Here is a 15,303-nt window from a genome sequence, read left to right on the forward strand (position 1 = left end):
CTGCGCAGCCCGCCCGGCCCCGCGGGGAGGAGCGAGGGCTGCGGGGGCGGCCCCGGGGCGGGGAGGCCCTCGGGCCCCGCCGGGACGGGTTTGTTCTGCGCTGCGGGACCCCCGCCCTGGGGCTGGGCTGAGCCGGGTGGCCGCGGCCCCGCCTCCCGCAGCCCTGGGTACCGGGGGGATCGCGGGGCCCGCGCCCCGAAACGGCCCAGGAGGGACGTTGGTGGGGCCTGAGCTTCTGGAAGGGCTTCGGGGGGCGGCAGCCAGAGGGCCCCTTCAAACCGGAGAGAAGAAAGTGCGAGGGGTCAGCGGTGCCAAAAGCAGGAGGCAGACGAGCCATGGGGTAATCGGTGTAAGAGGTTTTGCTGGTTGCATGCAAAGCCCTGAGTAACTCAGGCCGCTGGTGACTGCCTTTCCCCCCGCAGCCCGCTGCCCTGCCCGGGGGAGCTGTGCCCCGGGGGCCGAGGTTTTGCGCAGTCTGCTCCGGCGGGTCCTTCCCGGGGCAGCCGGCGGGCAGGACCAGCCTCCTCCCTCCGCCCGCAGCGCGATCCCCGCTGTGGCTGCGCCGGAGCCGCCCGGGCAGCGGGGTGGGCTCGGTCCCTCGCACCCCACAACGGTGCTCGGGTCGGAAATGTGAGCATTGCTCTGCTCCCCAGAGCGTTCAAGGTGTCTGAGCCCTCTGACCCTCACACTTCACCCGCCTGCACCATCCAACCTCCCGCTGCTGCGGCTACATCTGCCCGCCCGTGTCCTCCCTCTGCCCTTTGTGGCACCGAGCTCCTGTCGCCGGCGCTGGGTGATGCTCCCGGGCTGAAACCGTTGGCCCTGCACTCCAGAGACGTGTCTGCAGCCTGGCTGGGCAGGAGATTAGTTCCCATTTCTTCTATCCCTATTGCCTCTCTTATAAAGCTTTAGGCTTGGTAGAATCCCTAATTGGAGCAGCCCTGCCCAGACACCACATGTGCTCCCAGAGCTGCCTCTGCTGTTGATGATATCCCCACCAACAGAAACCTGACTTCTCAGCCCCAAACCCAAAACTGTTGGTTTTGTGAAGGGAGAGGAGGCTTAGAAGTGAGAAACGAAGCCATCTGACTCCTGAGAGGGGGGAGCTGGGCAGGGCAGCTCCTGGGGTCCATCGGGAGGCAGGCGATGCCGTTTCTCTCTCACCACAGGAAAACTGGGACCGGGGCACCTGCTTTCCCCAGATCCCGCAGAAAGCCGGTGGCTGAGGAGTCCCATCCCCGTGTCCCCATCGTCCAGGGCCGGCCAGGGCAGTCACCATGGTGACAAGTGTCAGCGATGGCTTTTTGCCGCGGATCCTGCTGACTCCGTTTTCCTTTCAGAGAAGTGACCCCGGGGCGGCTGCCGGCCGTGCAGGGGGGCTGGCGTGGGGGGCTCCACCTCCCCGGGGCCAGAGGACAGACTTTGTCCCCGCGGGTGGGGGACAGGCTGCAGCCCTGCTGCCCTGGCCGCGTAGACCTTGCCCCGCAGGCGGGCTGCTGGGCTGTAAACAAGCCACGCCGAGACGGGGGCTCTGCCGAGGTCTCTGAAAACCGCGGTGGCTGTCCCGGAGACCGCACACTCTGCAGGTAAGCTGCTGGAAAATGTGCTTCCATTATTTATTGACCAGCGAGGTGAATGCCTCCTTGGCTGGTGTTGCAGGGGCAGCCCGGGGCAGGTCCCTGTGGTTGCAGGTAGAGGAGATGGCCCCGGATCTTGCTGGCTGTGGGTTATAAAACCACAGCAGATGGGAAGCAGCTTGGCTCTCCGCTGCCATCCCGGCTCCACCATCCCAATGACTCATCCCTCCATCCCAGCAAATGCCAGCCCCGCTGCAGGCTGCCTTTCACAGCAGAGATGCTGCACTTCACCTTGTCCAAATAAAACTCCGGGCTAGAATTTACCCAAGCTGCCCAGAACCGGGTCTGGGTGCTGCTGGCACCCCTCCTCCTACCCACAGGCTGGCAGCTGAGCATCCAGGGATGTGACTGAGGTGATCTGCCCCGTTGTACCCTCAGCCCTTCCTTGACTCGGTCCTTGGCTGCTCTCTGCCCAGAAGGTGCCTCCAGGGCTCTTTCCAGGCTGCAAGGCAGGAAAGTTCAGGCAAGACAGAAGAGTCAGGGGACCAAGGGGGGCTGCAGACCCTCTTTGGAGCTGGCATTTACAAACAGCAGCTTTCCCAGCCGGTGCCACAAAGTGTTTGGAGTGGTGGCACAGCCCTCACCTGCAGCCCTGAGGTGACACCCTTGCATCTACAGGACCTGGCATCGCTCCCTGGAAAACACCCAGTGTTTCCCCTTTCTTTCCTCTGTGCCCACCTCTTTTATCTCCAGCCTGTGCCAGGGGCTGAGGAGAACTCAGGACTGCCTGGGGCTGGGCTGGGTCGCTGTGCTCCTGGAGGGCTCATGCCATGAGATTGTCAGCTCACCAGCAGCTACAGAGTTCAGATGTTCAGAGCTCAGCTACAGTGTCAGGGATGCTGCTCCGAGTACAAGGCCTGCAACCAGTGGAGGGACTTTCCCCTGCCACCACGGCAAACTACACCCTCCTCCATCTGTGATTTTCACAAGAAATGCACACAAATGCACCAAGGGCAGCTCAGCCCCTTCCCTGCAGCCCAGCTCTGCTCCAGCGGCAGAGCTGAGGCCAGGTCAGATCCTACATGAGCTGATGCTCCCTCTTGAGCAGCCCCAGCTTGTCCCAGCAGGTCCTTGCCCCTGGCACTGCCCTCCAAGCATTCCCCCCTTGCAGGGAGCCGGAGCCATGCGCGTGGCTGTCATCGGGGCCGGGGTGATTGGCCTCTCCACCGCCCTGTGCATCCACCAGCAGTTCCACAGCCTGGTGCCCTCCCTGGACATGGAGGTCTATGCAGACCACTACACTCCCCACACCACCAGTGATGGGGCAGCTGGCTTGTGGCAGCCCTACCTGAGCGACCAGGGCAACCTGCAGGAGACGTAAGTGAGGAGGGGGCTGGTGTCTTGTCCCCCCTGGTCTGCAGGAGGGGTTGGAACCCGGCACAGGTCCACAGGGCTGGCAAAGCCACCACTCTCCTCTTTTCATGGCAGGCTCTGGAACAAAGAGACGTTTGATTACCTCCTGAGGCACCTGGGCTCACCAGCAGCGAGGGAAATGGGACTTTTCCTCATTTCTGGCTACAACTTGTTCACGCAGCCCGTGCCGGTGAGGAGCAAGTCACAGCCAGGGCTGGGAAGGGCTCCAGCTCAGAGGCTGCCCGGGGTGGGCAGGGTTGTGCTTCTTCCCAAGCGATACTCTGAATGCTTCCCAATCCTTCCAAGTCTGTCTTGTGACAGTTTGCCAGGGACCCAGTGTTTTCCTGATCCCCTGATGCAATATTGGTATGAAGACAAGGCTCAGAGGGCTGAGTGCTCTGAGCGTGGGGGCTGGCAGAGCCTCCTGCTCCTCTGGGGTCGGATCTGTCCCCCATGGCCTCTCTCCCAGGGTACCATGGCCGGTTCGTTATGATTATTTAGGTTTGTTAATGAGCTTAGACCTTTTCCACCATTGCAGGACCCATCTTGGAAGAACATTGTCCTGGGATTCAGGAACTTAACACCAAAAGAGCTTGAACTCTTCCCCGGCTACAGGTATTTTTCAGTCCATTTTCCAGAGGGTCACTGGTGTGCTTTCCCTGAGGCAGGACAGGTATGACTGGATGGTCCCAGACACCCCCCTGTCAAGGGGCTGCAAGGACAAGAAACTGTGGGCATAAAAGTGGTCTTGCTTCATTACAGCTGCTTCCCTTAAAGTAAGTAGGAAGCACCTCAAACAATCCAAAAAAGTGGCAGCCCAGCATGGAAACCATTCCAGCTCCTTTCTTCCTTCACCAGATATGGTAGAACTGGGGAAAGAAAATCAGCAGATGGTGTTTTATGCCGTAAGCAGAGGGGAAAAAATCATGCACTTGTTATGCAGGGGGAAATTGGAGTCCCAGAGCTGCAGAGACCATAGGGAGGGCCGGGGCAGGAGGTGGCTGCTGGTGTAAAGCTGCTGTGAGTCCTCACGGGTTCCTCTCCTGGTCTGCTTTCAGCTACGGGTGGTTCAACACGGCGCTGATGCTGGAGGGCAGGAGTTACCTGCCTTGGCTCACCGACAGGTGAGTGCTGAGCCAGGCGCTGGGCGGGGTTGTGCTGGGGCTGGAGAGCTGCTGCTGCGCTGATTTCTGGCCAGCAGGACGTGGGAGCAGGTGTGGCTTTTATCCTGCACACCAGGGGTTGCCCCAGATCCTTCTCTCCTGCCAAGCTGGTGGCTGAGTTCAGACAGCAGTGATTTTAGGCAGCTGCCCTGCGTCCTGCTGCACCTCGGAGCTGCTCCGCTGGGAAATGCTGGTGCTGGTGGCTTCAAGGTGACAGCAGCCACAGGGGACCTGAGCATCCTGCCCTGCCCTCACAGCCCTCACCCTGTGCCCTGCAGCAGTGCAGGGGTGAAGGCATGCTGAGATGAGCCAAAGGAGAAGGAGGAAGCAGAGATGCATCCCTGGAAAGCAGCAAAAAGGATCTGGAATTTGTGGGGTAACAGGCTCCCCACTTCTACACTTTTCCCAGGAGTGCATTTTTGCATCATAAAAATTAATGGGATACTTAAAGCTGCATGTGAGGACTCTGTGGCTTTTAGCTGTGGCAGTATTTGGGGCCTGGTTTTGCTCTTGTCATCCCCAATGTGGGGTGGGTGCCCCATTCCCAGCAGGGCTCAGAGACAGGGCTGAGCAGGATCCATCGCCCTCAGCAGCTCTGGGACATCAGGGAAATGAGCTACTGGCTGGAGACTGTTAGGAACCCCCGAGAAGTCCATGGCTGTTTATTACAAGGAGCAACAAGCTGAACCTACTCTGGGTATCAGTTACAGGCACTAATTTGAATGGTGCATTTGCTTATAATTCACTGGTAACAAATGAACTCGTTCTTGCCAGGTTAACCGAGAGAGGAGTGAAGTTTTTCCACAAGAAGGTTGAATCTTTCCAGGAGGTGAGTGGCTACCTCAGGCTGGGGCAGGGCAGCAGGCATGGAGAAGTAGCATCCAGAGGGATGTGCTGCTCCAGGATGTCCCTTGAGTGATGGGCAGCAGCTAGAATATGCCAAGATCTAGGAAACAAATCCTGCTAGCAAGGATAAAGGCTCCTGGGCACCACAAGGTGGCTGAGGGGGGACGGGGTAGCTGTGTTTTTGCTGGCACTGAGGGAAGATGCAGCCAAGCACAGGCAGTAAGGTCTGTCCCTGCACAGCAACTGTCCTTGCCTGCACACACAGGGTCAAGCTGTGCCCTGGATCCAGCTCTGGTGGTTTATTCACTACCAGATTGTTGGACGGAGTCCTTGGCTTGGCTTGGATGCAGGAACCTGGTGCCCCTGGGCAGCAGGTCTCTGTGCTGCTCACCCTGTGTCTGTCTCCCCAGCTGTTTGCCCAGGGTGTGGAGGTTGTCATTAACTGCACAGGGATGCGTGCTGGGCACCTGCAGCCTGACCCGGAGCTACAGCCCGGCCGAGGACAGGTCATAAAGGTGGGTGTGGGGCTTCTGTCCCCCTCTTTTTTTCTGAGGGAGCCATTCAACAGCCACCTCATCAGATACACACTCCGGGGCAAGTTGCAGGCTTGTGGCCCAGATCCACACTGGGATCAGTTCCTGATTCCCAGGCAAATGGTTGGTAGTGTAAAACCCTCATGTGTGGCCACCAGAGCAGAAAACCTGGATCCTATTCCTGGTTCAGCTGTGGGGACACCCCAAGTGTCCAGCCTGTTTTTTCATCATGAGAAGCTGTGGGGGGAAGGAGCCCAGAGGCATAAATGCTAATAATGAAAAGACATGAAATCCTTGGGAGAAGAGGATAATTATCTGGGGAAACACAGACTCACACCAGGTAGGAAGCTCCTGTGCTTGCCTACCTGCCCTCCCATCTCCCTGTCTCCCACAGCAGCTCAGGGAAGCCAGCACCACCATGGACATGGAGCCTGAGCAGAAGGGAGGGCACCTAGTGCAGATCCCAGCATCCCTGTTTGCTGAGCTGCCCACATCCCTCCCGCTGCCTCCCCGAGCCAGGGATCCCTCTCTCTGGCTCTCCCTGACCCCCTCCCCTTTGTCTCCCAGGTCCAGGCCCCCTGGGTGAAGCATTTCATCATCACCCATGACATCAAGTCTGGTATCTACAACTCGCCGTACATCATACCGGGGTAGGCGGCAGGGGAGAGCTGGGGTGAGTGGTGCTCTGCTGCCAGCACCCCTAAAGCACCACAGGGACAAGCTCCCTGAGCACAAGCTCCCTGCACAGACCCTGGCTCAGTGCCTGGGCTGGTCCTGGGCTCTCAGATCAGGGCTCCAATATCCCTGGTCCTGTCCTTTTCCAAGGAGCAAGCCCCGTTGAAACAGAACACCAGTCCTGGCCAGGTCCTCAACAAAGCCAAACACTGAGAGTGGGGCAAGCATTCTGGGAGAGATCTTTTGTTTTTCTCCTTTATCCCCAGTTCTGCTGTCAATGGTGCTGACAGCAGCTCATGGTGAGGAAAGGCTCTCCTGAGTCATGCTCTCATTACAAGCGGTGGCAGGAATCCTTGATACTTTAATGAAAGCATAAAAGCTCAGCCTTACCCTGAGCTGTGCCTGTGGCTGTTGGGGAGACATCTCCTGAGGGCATCCCATGCAGTTCAGCACCCACACAGGGCTCCCTGGCACCTCCCTGCAGGAAGAGAGGAGGAACCACAGGGGAAAAGCCTTATTTCTGTGTCCCCATAGAGGTAAGGAGGGCTGAAATGAGGGGCCTGGCCTCAAAAGCATCATCTCCCAAGCTCAGCCAGTGGCTGAGCCCAAGCAGAGCCCAGCTCCTAGCACTCCTCTGGCACTTTCCACCTGCTTCCCACCAGCAGCTTTCCAAGGAGAGGCTGGGATCTATCTGAGACAGCAGCGGATGCAGGTACCCAGGGAGCTAAATTGCAGGATAAATAAATACATGTCTGCTGTTCATCCTGCCTGTGCTTCCTCCTGAGAGCAGCGATCTACCCTGCTTTGGCAAAGGAGAGGGATTTTCGAGCTGTAATTCGAGTGCTGCATTTCTGGCACTTCCCATTGTGCTGGTATTGCAGGATTAGGCAACAAGCCATTAAGTAAACAGGAACTTTGAATGATCACAGCCCCCAGGCAAAGTATTCCAAGGGATTTCTGACTTCAGTCTCAGCTACATGTGAATTCCTCTCCCTGTGTTTATTTTAGCCTGAGCTGACATGGCTGGGCACCAGGCTGGCTCCCACAGGAGGCAGTGGGTGCAGCACCCAGGCATGGAGGACACCTCTTCCATGCTGGAGACCCTGGTCCCAAGACTCCCTTCCTGCACACCTTGGCTTTCAGCCCTTTTGTCTTTGTGCTCAAAGCAAGGTTTGAGAAGGGTCCAGCAGTTACACACATCCCCTGCTCCCCTAGCTTTATCCAGCCTAACCTGTCTCTTGTCCTCTGTTAAGCCACAGAAGTTTTGGGGTGGCAGCAACAGAAACCTGCATCTTTGTGTTCCCCACTGCAGGCATCCTGCTCCTTCCAGCTCACTTCCTCAGCCAGGCAGGAGCAGAACCTGTTTGCTAGAGCATGAAATCAGCTGTTTGGTTTGCCCAAGCAAGGGCCTTTGGAGTGCTGATAGCAGTTAATGAACGACTTGCTCAGGAGCAGACATGCAGGCACTGCTCTCTTGCCTGCTTCCCAAGACATTTCCACCAGGAATATGTTGCAGGCCCAGGAAGCAACAGGATCTCTACATCACACAGACAGCCAGAGTCCCTCTGCATGGTGGCCCAGCAAGGGGTGGTTGGAGACACTCACCACCATGTATCTCCTTTGGCTTTTGGTGCAGGAGTGAGTTCACAGTCTTGGGAGGCATCTATCAGCACGGCAACTGGAGCGAGGAAAACAGTGCCCAGGATCACAAAACCATCTGGGAGAACTGCTGCAGGCTGCTCCCTGCACTCCAGGTGGGTGATCCTGACCCAGTGCCCACTGCTGGGAGTTGGGGAGGGGGCACGGAGAGCCCGGGTGAGGCCACAGGGACAGGCACTGAGGACAAACCACAGCATCTGAACCTTGATCCCAGGCTGTGCCTTGGTCGCCAGCAGGCCAGGAGAGCTGGGGGGGCTTCTGCAGAGTGACCATGGCTGGTGCAGTGCCAGCCACTGTGCTGAGGGACAGGCCAGCGAGGGTGGGGTGTGCACAGAGAGGAACCCCGGGCCTTTGGTGTGCACCCCAAGGTCAGCACGTGGGTGGGAGGGTGAGTGACGGCAGGGGGAGCAGCTCGGTGCTCATCGGGCACATCCCGGCTGAGGGAGGGGCAGGGGCTGCCCTTATTTCTGAGACAAGGTTTGCAGGAAAAAAAAAAATATAAAAAAATTGCTCTTGTAGTCGGTAAGAAGCTAGAACAGGAGCTTTGGAAGGTCGCGATGCGTGTCCCGCAGCGCCTTGTGCTGCTGCTGCGGGTGTGCGGGGAGGGGGTTTGTGCTGCCCCGGGCGGGCAGGAGCGGCCGCGGGGGCTTCGGCAGAGCCCTCTGTCCCTGCTGCTGGGACACAAACGGTTCCGCCCGGCTCCCTCTGGCAGCACCAGGGGAGCCGGGGCAGCAGCCGGGACGGGGGAGCCCCGCAGCGTGTTCGGCTGCTGGCGGGGAGGGATGCGGGGCAGGGATGCGGGGAGGGATGCGGGGCAGGGATGCGGAGCCGGCGCTGACTCCTCTTGCTTTCAGAACACGAAGATCGTGGGGGAATGGAGCGGCCTGAGACCCGCCCGGCCCCGCGTCCGCTTGGAGCGGGAGACCCGCGGCCCCGGGCAGTGCCCGGCAGAGGTACCGGGTGTGCCGGGAGTCATTAACCCGCGCTAATTGCGGCACCGCCAGCTCGGCAGGGCAGCACCGCCCGTGCTGCCTCCATCCCTCTGATCCGGAGGGAATTCCCCAGCCAGGCTCAGCCCAGCGCCAGAGAGAAGTATCAAAGACATGGAGTTTTGATGGGTTTTATAGGCAGCGTGGGCAGGGAGTGCTCCTGGCTCGGGAAAACCTGCAGCTGGAGATTAGTTCTTAAGAGACACACACACACACAAAATCCATATGGGAAAAACACTCTGCTGGTCCCAGAATGACACGAGGCACATGGGAACCACGTTTTGGTGTCAGCATTTCCAGCAGTGTGGTTTTCTGCTGGGAGCCTTCAGGTGCACAGCCCTCGTGCCAGGGAACTTCATGTCTCTGGTTCATCCAACCCAACGTGCAGCTTTTAATAAACTGCTCAGGGCCCCCAGCACTGACACCGGGTTGTTGGTGCCAAAGACTGGACTCCTTGAGATTTCTTCCAGTTTGCAGCTGAGCAGCAGCATGAAATGAACCATGGAGAAGGCACAGAGGGACACTGGTGGGGCTGTCTGTGCCTTGGGGCTCTGAAAAATTCAGCTGCCTCTCTGTAGGGAAAGCTGGGTGTGCAGTGTAAGAATACCTGAGGGTAATGGCTCTTTAAATTGCCTTGCATGGCTAATCTATCCTTGAAGAGAAAGGAGAGCAGGGCTGGCAGGAGTTTCCATGTGCCATCTGCTCCTGGCCCCTCAGCACAGCACCTTCCACCTCCAACCACACCGCTCCTTAGGGCAGCAGCCTGAGCACTCCAGCAAACCTGCAGAGGGAATCCTTGAGTCCACGGGGTGCATGTGTCTCTGAGCAGCTTGGAAGCAGAGATTAAAGCTCCAAAGGGGATGGCAACTGCAAAATGTAATTAAATGTAATTAAAATATATTCAATTTTTAGCTGGAGAGTCCTGGACAGAAACCAGCGTATTTAGGTGCAGTCCAGAGCACGGTGCAGAGCAGTGCTGTGTTTTAATTAATTTATGCATCACTCTGTTCCCTTATCAGCACATCAGATCTGCCCTGGCACAGGGGAGGTGCAGCTATTGATCCCAGCCACGAGCCAGGGCTCCTGCTGAAGGAAAGGGATTTACCTTGGCAGGAACCAGCACCAGCGAGGGTGGAACATGCTGTGCTCTGAGGCTGTGAGCAGCACTGCTGCCCTTTGGGGCAGCTGGAGCAGTGGGTGCAGAGGATGCTCCAGGGTCTCTCTGAACCACACAGAGTTTCTCCTGTCTCTTCAGTGGCTTTTGGAAGCAGGGCAAGAGCAATGGGTCACTGAGCTGTGCACAGGGAGCTCCCAGGTCACATCTGAAGACATGAAGGACATTCCCAGCTGCTCTCACAGCCCCTTGCTGCCCTCAGCCCCAGAGGGCTCCAGCCCAGCATTCCCAGCACTGATCCCTTCTCTCCTCCCCCAGGTGATACACAACTACGGCCACGGCGGGTTCGGGATCACCATCCACTGGGGCTGTGCCATGGAGGCAGCCAGGCTCTTTGGGAACATCCTGCAGGAGAAGCAGCCAGGCAGCCCAGCGCTGCCCCGCTTGTGAGCCGCCTGCTCAGCCCGGGCTCTGCTGCCAACAGCAGCTCAGAAACCACAGCAGAGAGGTGTGGGCAACACCGTGACACACGGGGGCTGCTCAGCCCTCCCGCCAGCCCCAGCCCTGGCTCATAGTGTCACAGCGTCTCCCTCTGGCTCATAGCCGAGCTCCCTCCACCCTGGCCTTGCACAACCTGCCTGAAGGAACCGCTTCAAAACATGGACTAGTTGTCTCTGACAAAGTGCACTTCTGTCCTGGGGACCAGTCTGCAAAGGGCAGGCAGGGCTCAGCTGAAATCTCGACCATCCTGCAGTTTATCTGTATGATGGGACAAGACCAAAACTGAGCCAGTGCCACCTGAGGTCTTCCTGACTGCTCCGACCCCCAGTGTGTCATCAGATTTGCAAGATTCCCCCAGGAGGCAGAAGCTCCTTACTAGGAAGAAGCTCTGAAGCTCCCAGGGAAGTAACAACTGCTCCAAAAGCACGTGCTTCAGCTACAATAGCTTTTCTTACGTTCATGCCAGGACAGAGCACTGGTCTCCAGCACCTGGTTAGTGTATCTGGCAATAGCAGCAGTTGCCTAAAATGGGCTTTCCAAATGATGTTTTTAGCAACAAAAGCAACATGTCCTAGCCCTGTGTGCTTGCCAGGCTCTATATATAGCAGAGAGCAGCAGTTCTCATCCCTAAAACTCCCACGGGCACTTCAGCTCCTCATGTCTCCCAGGCTTGAGATGTGGCTGGAGCAGCAGCTCTGAGCAGCTGACTGGGCAGGTTGTGCATCCTGGAGGAGTGGGGAGAGGCCCCAGGAGGTGATGGCAGTGCCCACTCAATTTCACCTACTCCAGGTTCAAGATATTAAGGACCACATCACTGCTGTGGATCCAACCCTGATTTCAGAAGATTTCCCAAGAGCCAGGCTGGACTTGCAGGGCTGTAGCAAGTCATGGTGCTGCTTGCACTAAGCAGCTGATTCTTCTGGTCTTAGAGGCTGTAGGAGCAGCTGTCCTGAGGTCTGACACAGCAGAAATGATGAGAGGTGTGATTTTATTTGCAGTCTGAATTTACTTTCTAAAAGGCCACAATTTAATGTGTGTGCACAATAAAGGTAATTTTCACCTATCTCCTGCATGATGCTTTCCCCTCTTAACAGCAGGGCCTCAAATGCTCATGCCACAGAAACTTCCCAGTAGATCATTAGTCCATGTATCCCCACACATTTTTCCCACGTTCCATCCTGCAGGAGGAAGAGCTGTTGTTTCAGACTCTGAGTAGACAAAAGCACCTGGAATCCACCCTGTGAAATCCCCTGGGTGCCTGCGTGCTGTTCCCAGCACCCCCTGTACAGAAACCTGGGACACTCTGGGGCAAGCTCAGCTGCTCCCTCCACTTTGAGACCAGAGCAAGGGAAGGTGTTTGGCACTGTTGGCAGCCACGGGTGGGACAGAGGGACATGAGACTGAATGTCCCTTTTGTGGCAGGTACGAAGGAGCAGGTGGGATGTCTGCTCCAGCTCCTGCTGCCTGGGCCAGCACAAAGCACCATCTCCAGCAGCATCAGCACATTCTACAAGCTCAGAGTTCCCAACCACGATGGCCTGTGACACAGAACAAAGCTGGAAACACATCAAGTATCAGCAGAGTTATCCTCTGTAAGCAAACAGCAGCTCTGGCATTCTGGAAAACAGAATGAGCTTTCGAAATGCCTGAGGGTGCCAAAAAGTTCACAGAAAACACTGAGGAATGAACATTGTTCCTGTGGTACAAACCCTCCTGTAGTTCCCAGCCCTTCCCAGAAATCAGACTCCTGATCCCAGTGGCTGTGCTGGGCAGATCAGTGGGTGAGCAGGTAAAGTGTGTGCAGCTCGTCAGTCTGTGTGACTCAGAGCTGAGGAGCCTCCTGGTTGTCCCTCACCTGACAGCAAAACAAGGGTGTCACTGAACAGGCAGGGGGCACAGGCAGGGCTGTGCACTTGCTGTGTCTTATAAAAACAAGACAGGTAAAAGAAAAGTTGACACTAAGAAGCAAATAAAGAGAAGGAACCCTCCCTGCTCTGGGTGCAGACACAGGCTGAGCCCCTTCCACCCAACTCCCCTCTGACCTCCCACCACCCATTTCAGGCATTGCTAGAAATCACCTGTATGCAAGAAGCAAAACTGTCTGGTTTTCATAGTCCAGACTGAACTAAATTTAAAAAAATCAACTAAAGATCTTAGAACAATTTTTTATATATCGAGCTGTAGTTCCCTGTGAGGTTGCCTGTGATGTGAGCAGTGTGACCCTTCTGTGTGTCCTCATGCACAGAACCTCAGAGAGTCAGGGCTGCAACGTGCTGAGCCCCTGCACACCCAGCTGAGCCCCTGCACACCCAGCTGAGCCCACACAGCAGCTCCTATCTCAAGTCCCTCCAGACAAACAAAAAATGCTACTGACCTTTGGTCAAAGTCCCACAGAACAGCCAAAAAACATATTTTACTGAAAAAACTATTTATTTGTTTAACATAAAATACCTAGTGTGGAACTGAACTATCCAATGTTGCATCAGGAACAGAGGAACAAAAGGAGGATTTTACAACAAGCTTGATATACACCAAGTTTTTAAACATTAAAATGTGTCCAGCTTAGAAACTGTACATTCAAACACAGGGAAACATTCAATGTTCTTTCAGCAAGCATTTAGGAACCATAAATCATTCCATCAAAGCACACTTGGAGAATTATTTTCCCACAACAGCTTTGCACATTGATATATTGGATAGTTGGCAAATCTCTGAATCCCACAGTTCTGTTTGCTCTTGATTTTAATTCAAAATTATCTCACTTTCTAGTTTTAAATGAACAAGCTATATTAACTCCTTCATCAGTGAAAAACACTCGACAGTGTGCAAAACAATCTTTGGAAGCTCATCATGGACATCAGTGGTGGTGCCATGTTCACAAAATATGACCTGTGATTATTTATGGGCTATTGTGTATCAACCCAAACATTCTCCAGTTTTCCAGTGAAACATCTAAAATGTCCTTCCATTATTAATAATCTGCAAGGACCTGCAAAACCTGCACTTCAGCCTCTTCAGTCCCCAACAGGCTCCTACTGGTTTCCATAAGGTGGGATCAGCTGTGGGAGTTCCTGCCTTGTTTCTATCCAGCTGATCCAAAGCCTGTGGACATCCATGGGAGATTCTCCCAGGCTTTAGAGAGCTTTGGATCATTATTTAAGCATCACTGTCTTTAAATCAAAGACCCAAAGTATGGACCAATTTTGGCATTTAGATCATCAGATATATTCCCAATGCACAATTCATAACAACTGAAAAGCAAAAATGCCTTCAATTCTGTTTTTCTGCTAACACTGCAAACGTGAGAGGGCAAAACTGAACTACTCAGCAACAGCAAAAGGTTTCACATGACCTACAAACCTTTCCCTGGGAAACATTTGATCTGAAGTAGACATTTGTGCCAACTTCTGAGCTATCTGTACTTCACCTAAACCTCTAGGAACGGGCACTTTGAAGGCCAGTGCAACCCAGCCCTGTGCAACCCTTGAACATTGACCCAACCAAATCATCTGTGAACATTAACACTGGGAATGCAAAATTGTAACTCAAGGTGCTTAATAAGACACACCAACCAACCCCCAGCAAGGCTGCCAGCTGGCAGTCCCTCCAGCCAGGGATGTCATATTCACATTCCTCCTCCCCTCTAACACAGCCTTGAACCCCATGCAATCCTCCCTGCTTGGGCTGTGCAAAGCCCACCAATGGCAAACCCAGGTGGGGAGAGACACAGAAGTGTCTGGATGTGCCCCCATGTCTGGGATGGGCTGGCATGGTCCCAAGAGCCCTCACCAGGAAGATGGGTGACAGGACTGCCATTAAAGGGTGGGCAGACCATCCTAGGCAAAGGCAAAGCAGGTTTTCCAGCTCACACGTCTGGTCCAATACCTGATCCAAACCTATCAAAAACCTACTCCCTCACTGCCGTGTCCTGCCCATCCCTCACACATTGGAGGGACAGTCCAAGGGACAAGTCCCTGTGTCTCTGAGGCACCCTGAGCTGGCCCAGCTGCACAGGGCATTCGGGAGAATTCTTCAACTGCAGCCTGGCAGGAGGAGGGAAAAACAAATGACCCACACTAGTTGTCAGCACTGGGAGAGCCCTGTCTGGCTGCTGGGATCAGCTGGGACTGGAGCTTGCTGGAGACTGAGCACACAGGATACAGAGACACCCAAACCAGCACCCAGCAACAGCCACTGAACAGAGGGAGCTTCTGTGCCACCAGCCACATGTAACATGGGATCCCCTGGGGGCAGTTCTGCATCTTCATATTATTGTGAAAAGGAGATTTTTCCCATTTAGACCAAACCCTCCTGGATTCTCTCCCTGCAGTCACCATCCCAAGTGGCAAATTAACTAACAGACACATTTTGGGGCCTTCTTACACTTCAGCTTTTCTCAGCAGAAGATGCCCACACACAGAACATAAATAACCTCTTTGGCCTTTTTTTTTTTTTGTTATTAGTCTGAATTTCCTCAGTTTCTTTAAGGAATTATCCACGTCTAGCTTTCCTTCAGTGCTAGAAACAAACAGCCTAACATAGCTGGGAGCATTATACTGCACCACAGTGAAAGCTGAACCCCACTGTGTCCATTTGGATTGCACCCAAACATGGACTCAGTCACCTATTTTCACCCCACAGAAAAGGGGCCTGGGTCCCAGAACACTTAAAACATTCTACTGTGCAAAAATGTGTTGCACACTCACCCATGTTTACATGAGACAACTGAGCACACACACTATAAAACATATTGCTTCCCACAGCCCAGGAATAGCACTGAGCCCATCTCACTTACATTTGGTTGTGTGATCCATAGTCTGGAATCCTGAAAAT

General features: G+C 55.1%; 2 protein-coding genes across 4 annotated transcripts in view; one reads left to right on the plus strand and one right to left on the minus strand.

The window, feature by feature from the left end:
• Window positions 1-15,303, minus strand: part of CORO1C (coronin 1C) — a 197,000-nt gene that overhangs the window by 97,379 nt on the left and 84,318 nt on the right. The gene's annotated exons all lie outside the window — the stretch shown is intronic.
• Window positions 75-11,533, plus strand: DAO (D-amino acid oxidase). 3 transcript variants are annotated; one of them, XM_051633880.1, is made up of 11 exons: window positions 75-340; window positions 1,341-1,586; window positions 3,066-3,180; window positions 3,529-3,605; window positions 4,049-4,114; window positions 4,928-4,982; window positions 5,410-5,514; window positions 6,100-6,182; window positions 7,844-7,961; window positions 8,721-8,819; window positions 10,288-11,533. In XM_051633880.1, the coding sequence occupies exons 1-11, from the start codon at window positions 336-338 to the stop codon at window positions 10,417-10,419; spliced, it is 1,101 nt and encodes a 366-aa protein (XP_051489840.1). In that variant the 5' UTR covers window positions 75-335; the 3' UTR covers window positions 10,420-11,533. The 3 variants fall into 3 exon arrangements, with proteins under 3 accessions (XP_051489840.1, XP_051489842.1, XP_051489841.1); XM_051633881.1 differs by lacking the exon at window positions 75-340 and adding an exon at window positions 2,749-2,954 and having other exon boundaries at window positions 1,497-1,586; XM_051633882.1 differs by lacking the exon at window positions 8,721-8,819.

The sequence above is a fragment of the Apus apus genome, chromosome 16 (genome assembly GCF_020740795.1).
Source record: "Apus apus isolate bApuApu2 chromosome 16, bApuApu2.pri.cur, whole genome shotgun sequence".
Taxonomy (NCBI): Eukaryota; Metazoa; Chordata; class Aves; order Apodiformes; family Apodidae; genus Apus; species Apus apus.

Bases quoted from the DNA above. Each gene is read 5' to 3' on its own strand.
- DAO (XM_051633880.1), top strand. The intron at 4,115-4,927 runs GTGAGTGCTGAG...CGTTCTTGCCAG, and splicing joins CTGCCTTGGCTCACCGACAG to GTTAACCGAGAGAGGAGTGA. The intron at 7,962-8,720 runs GTGGGTGATCCT...TCTTGCTTTCAG, and splicing joins GGCTGCTCCCTGCACTCCAG to AACACGAAGATCGTGGGGGA.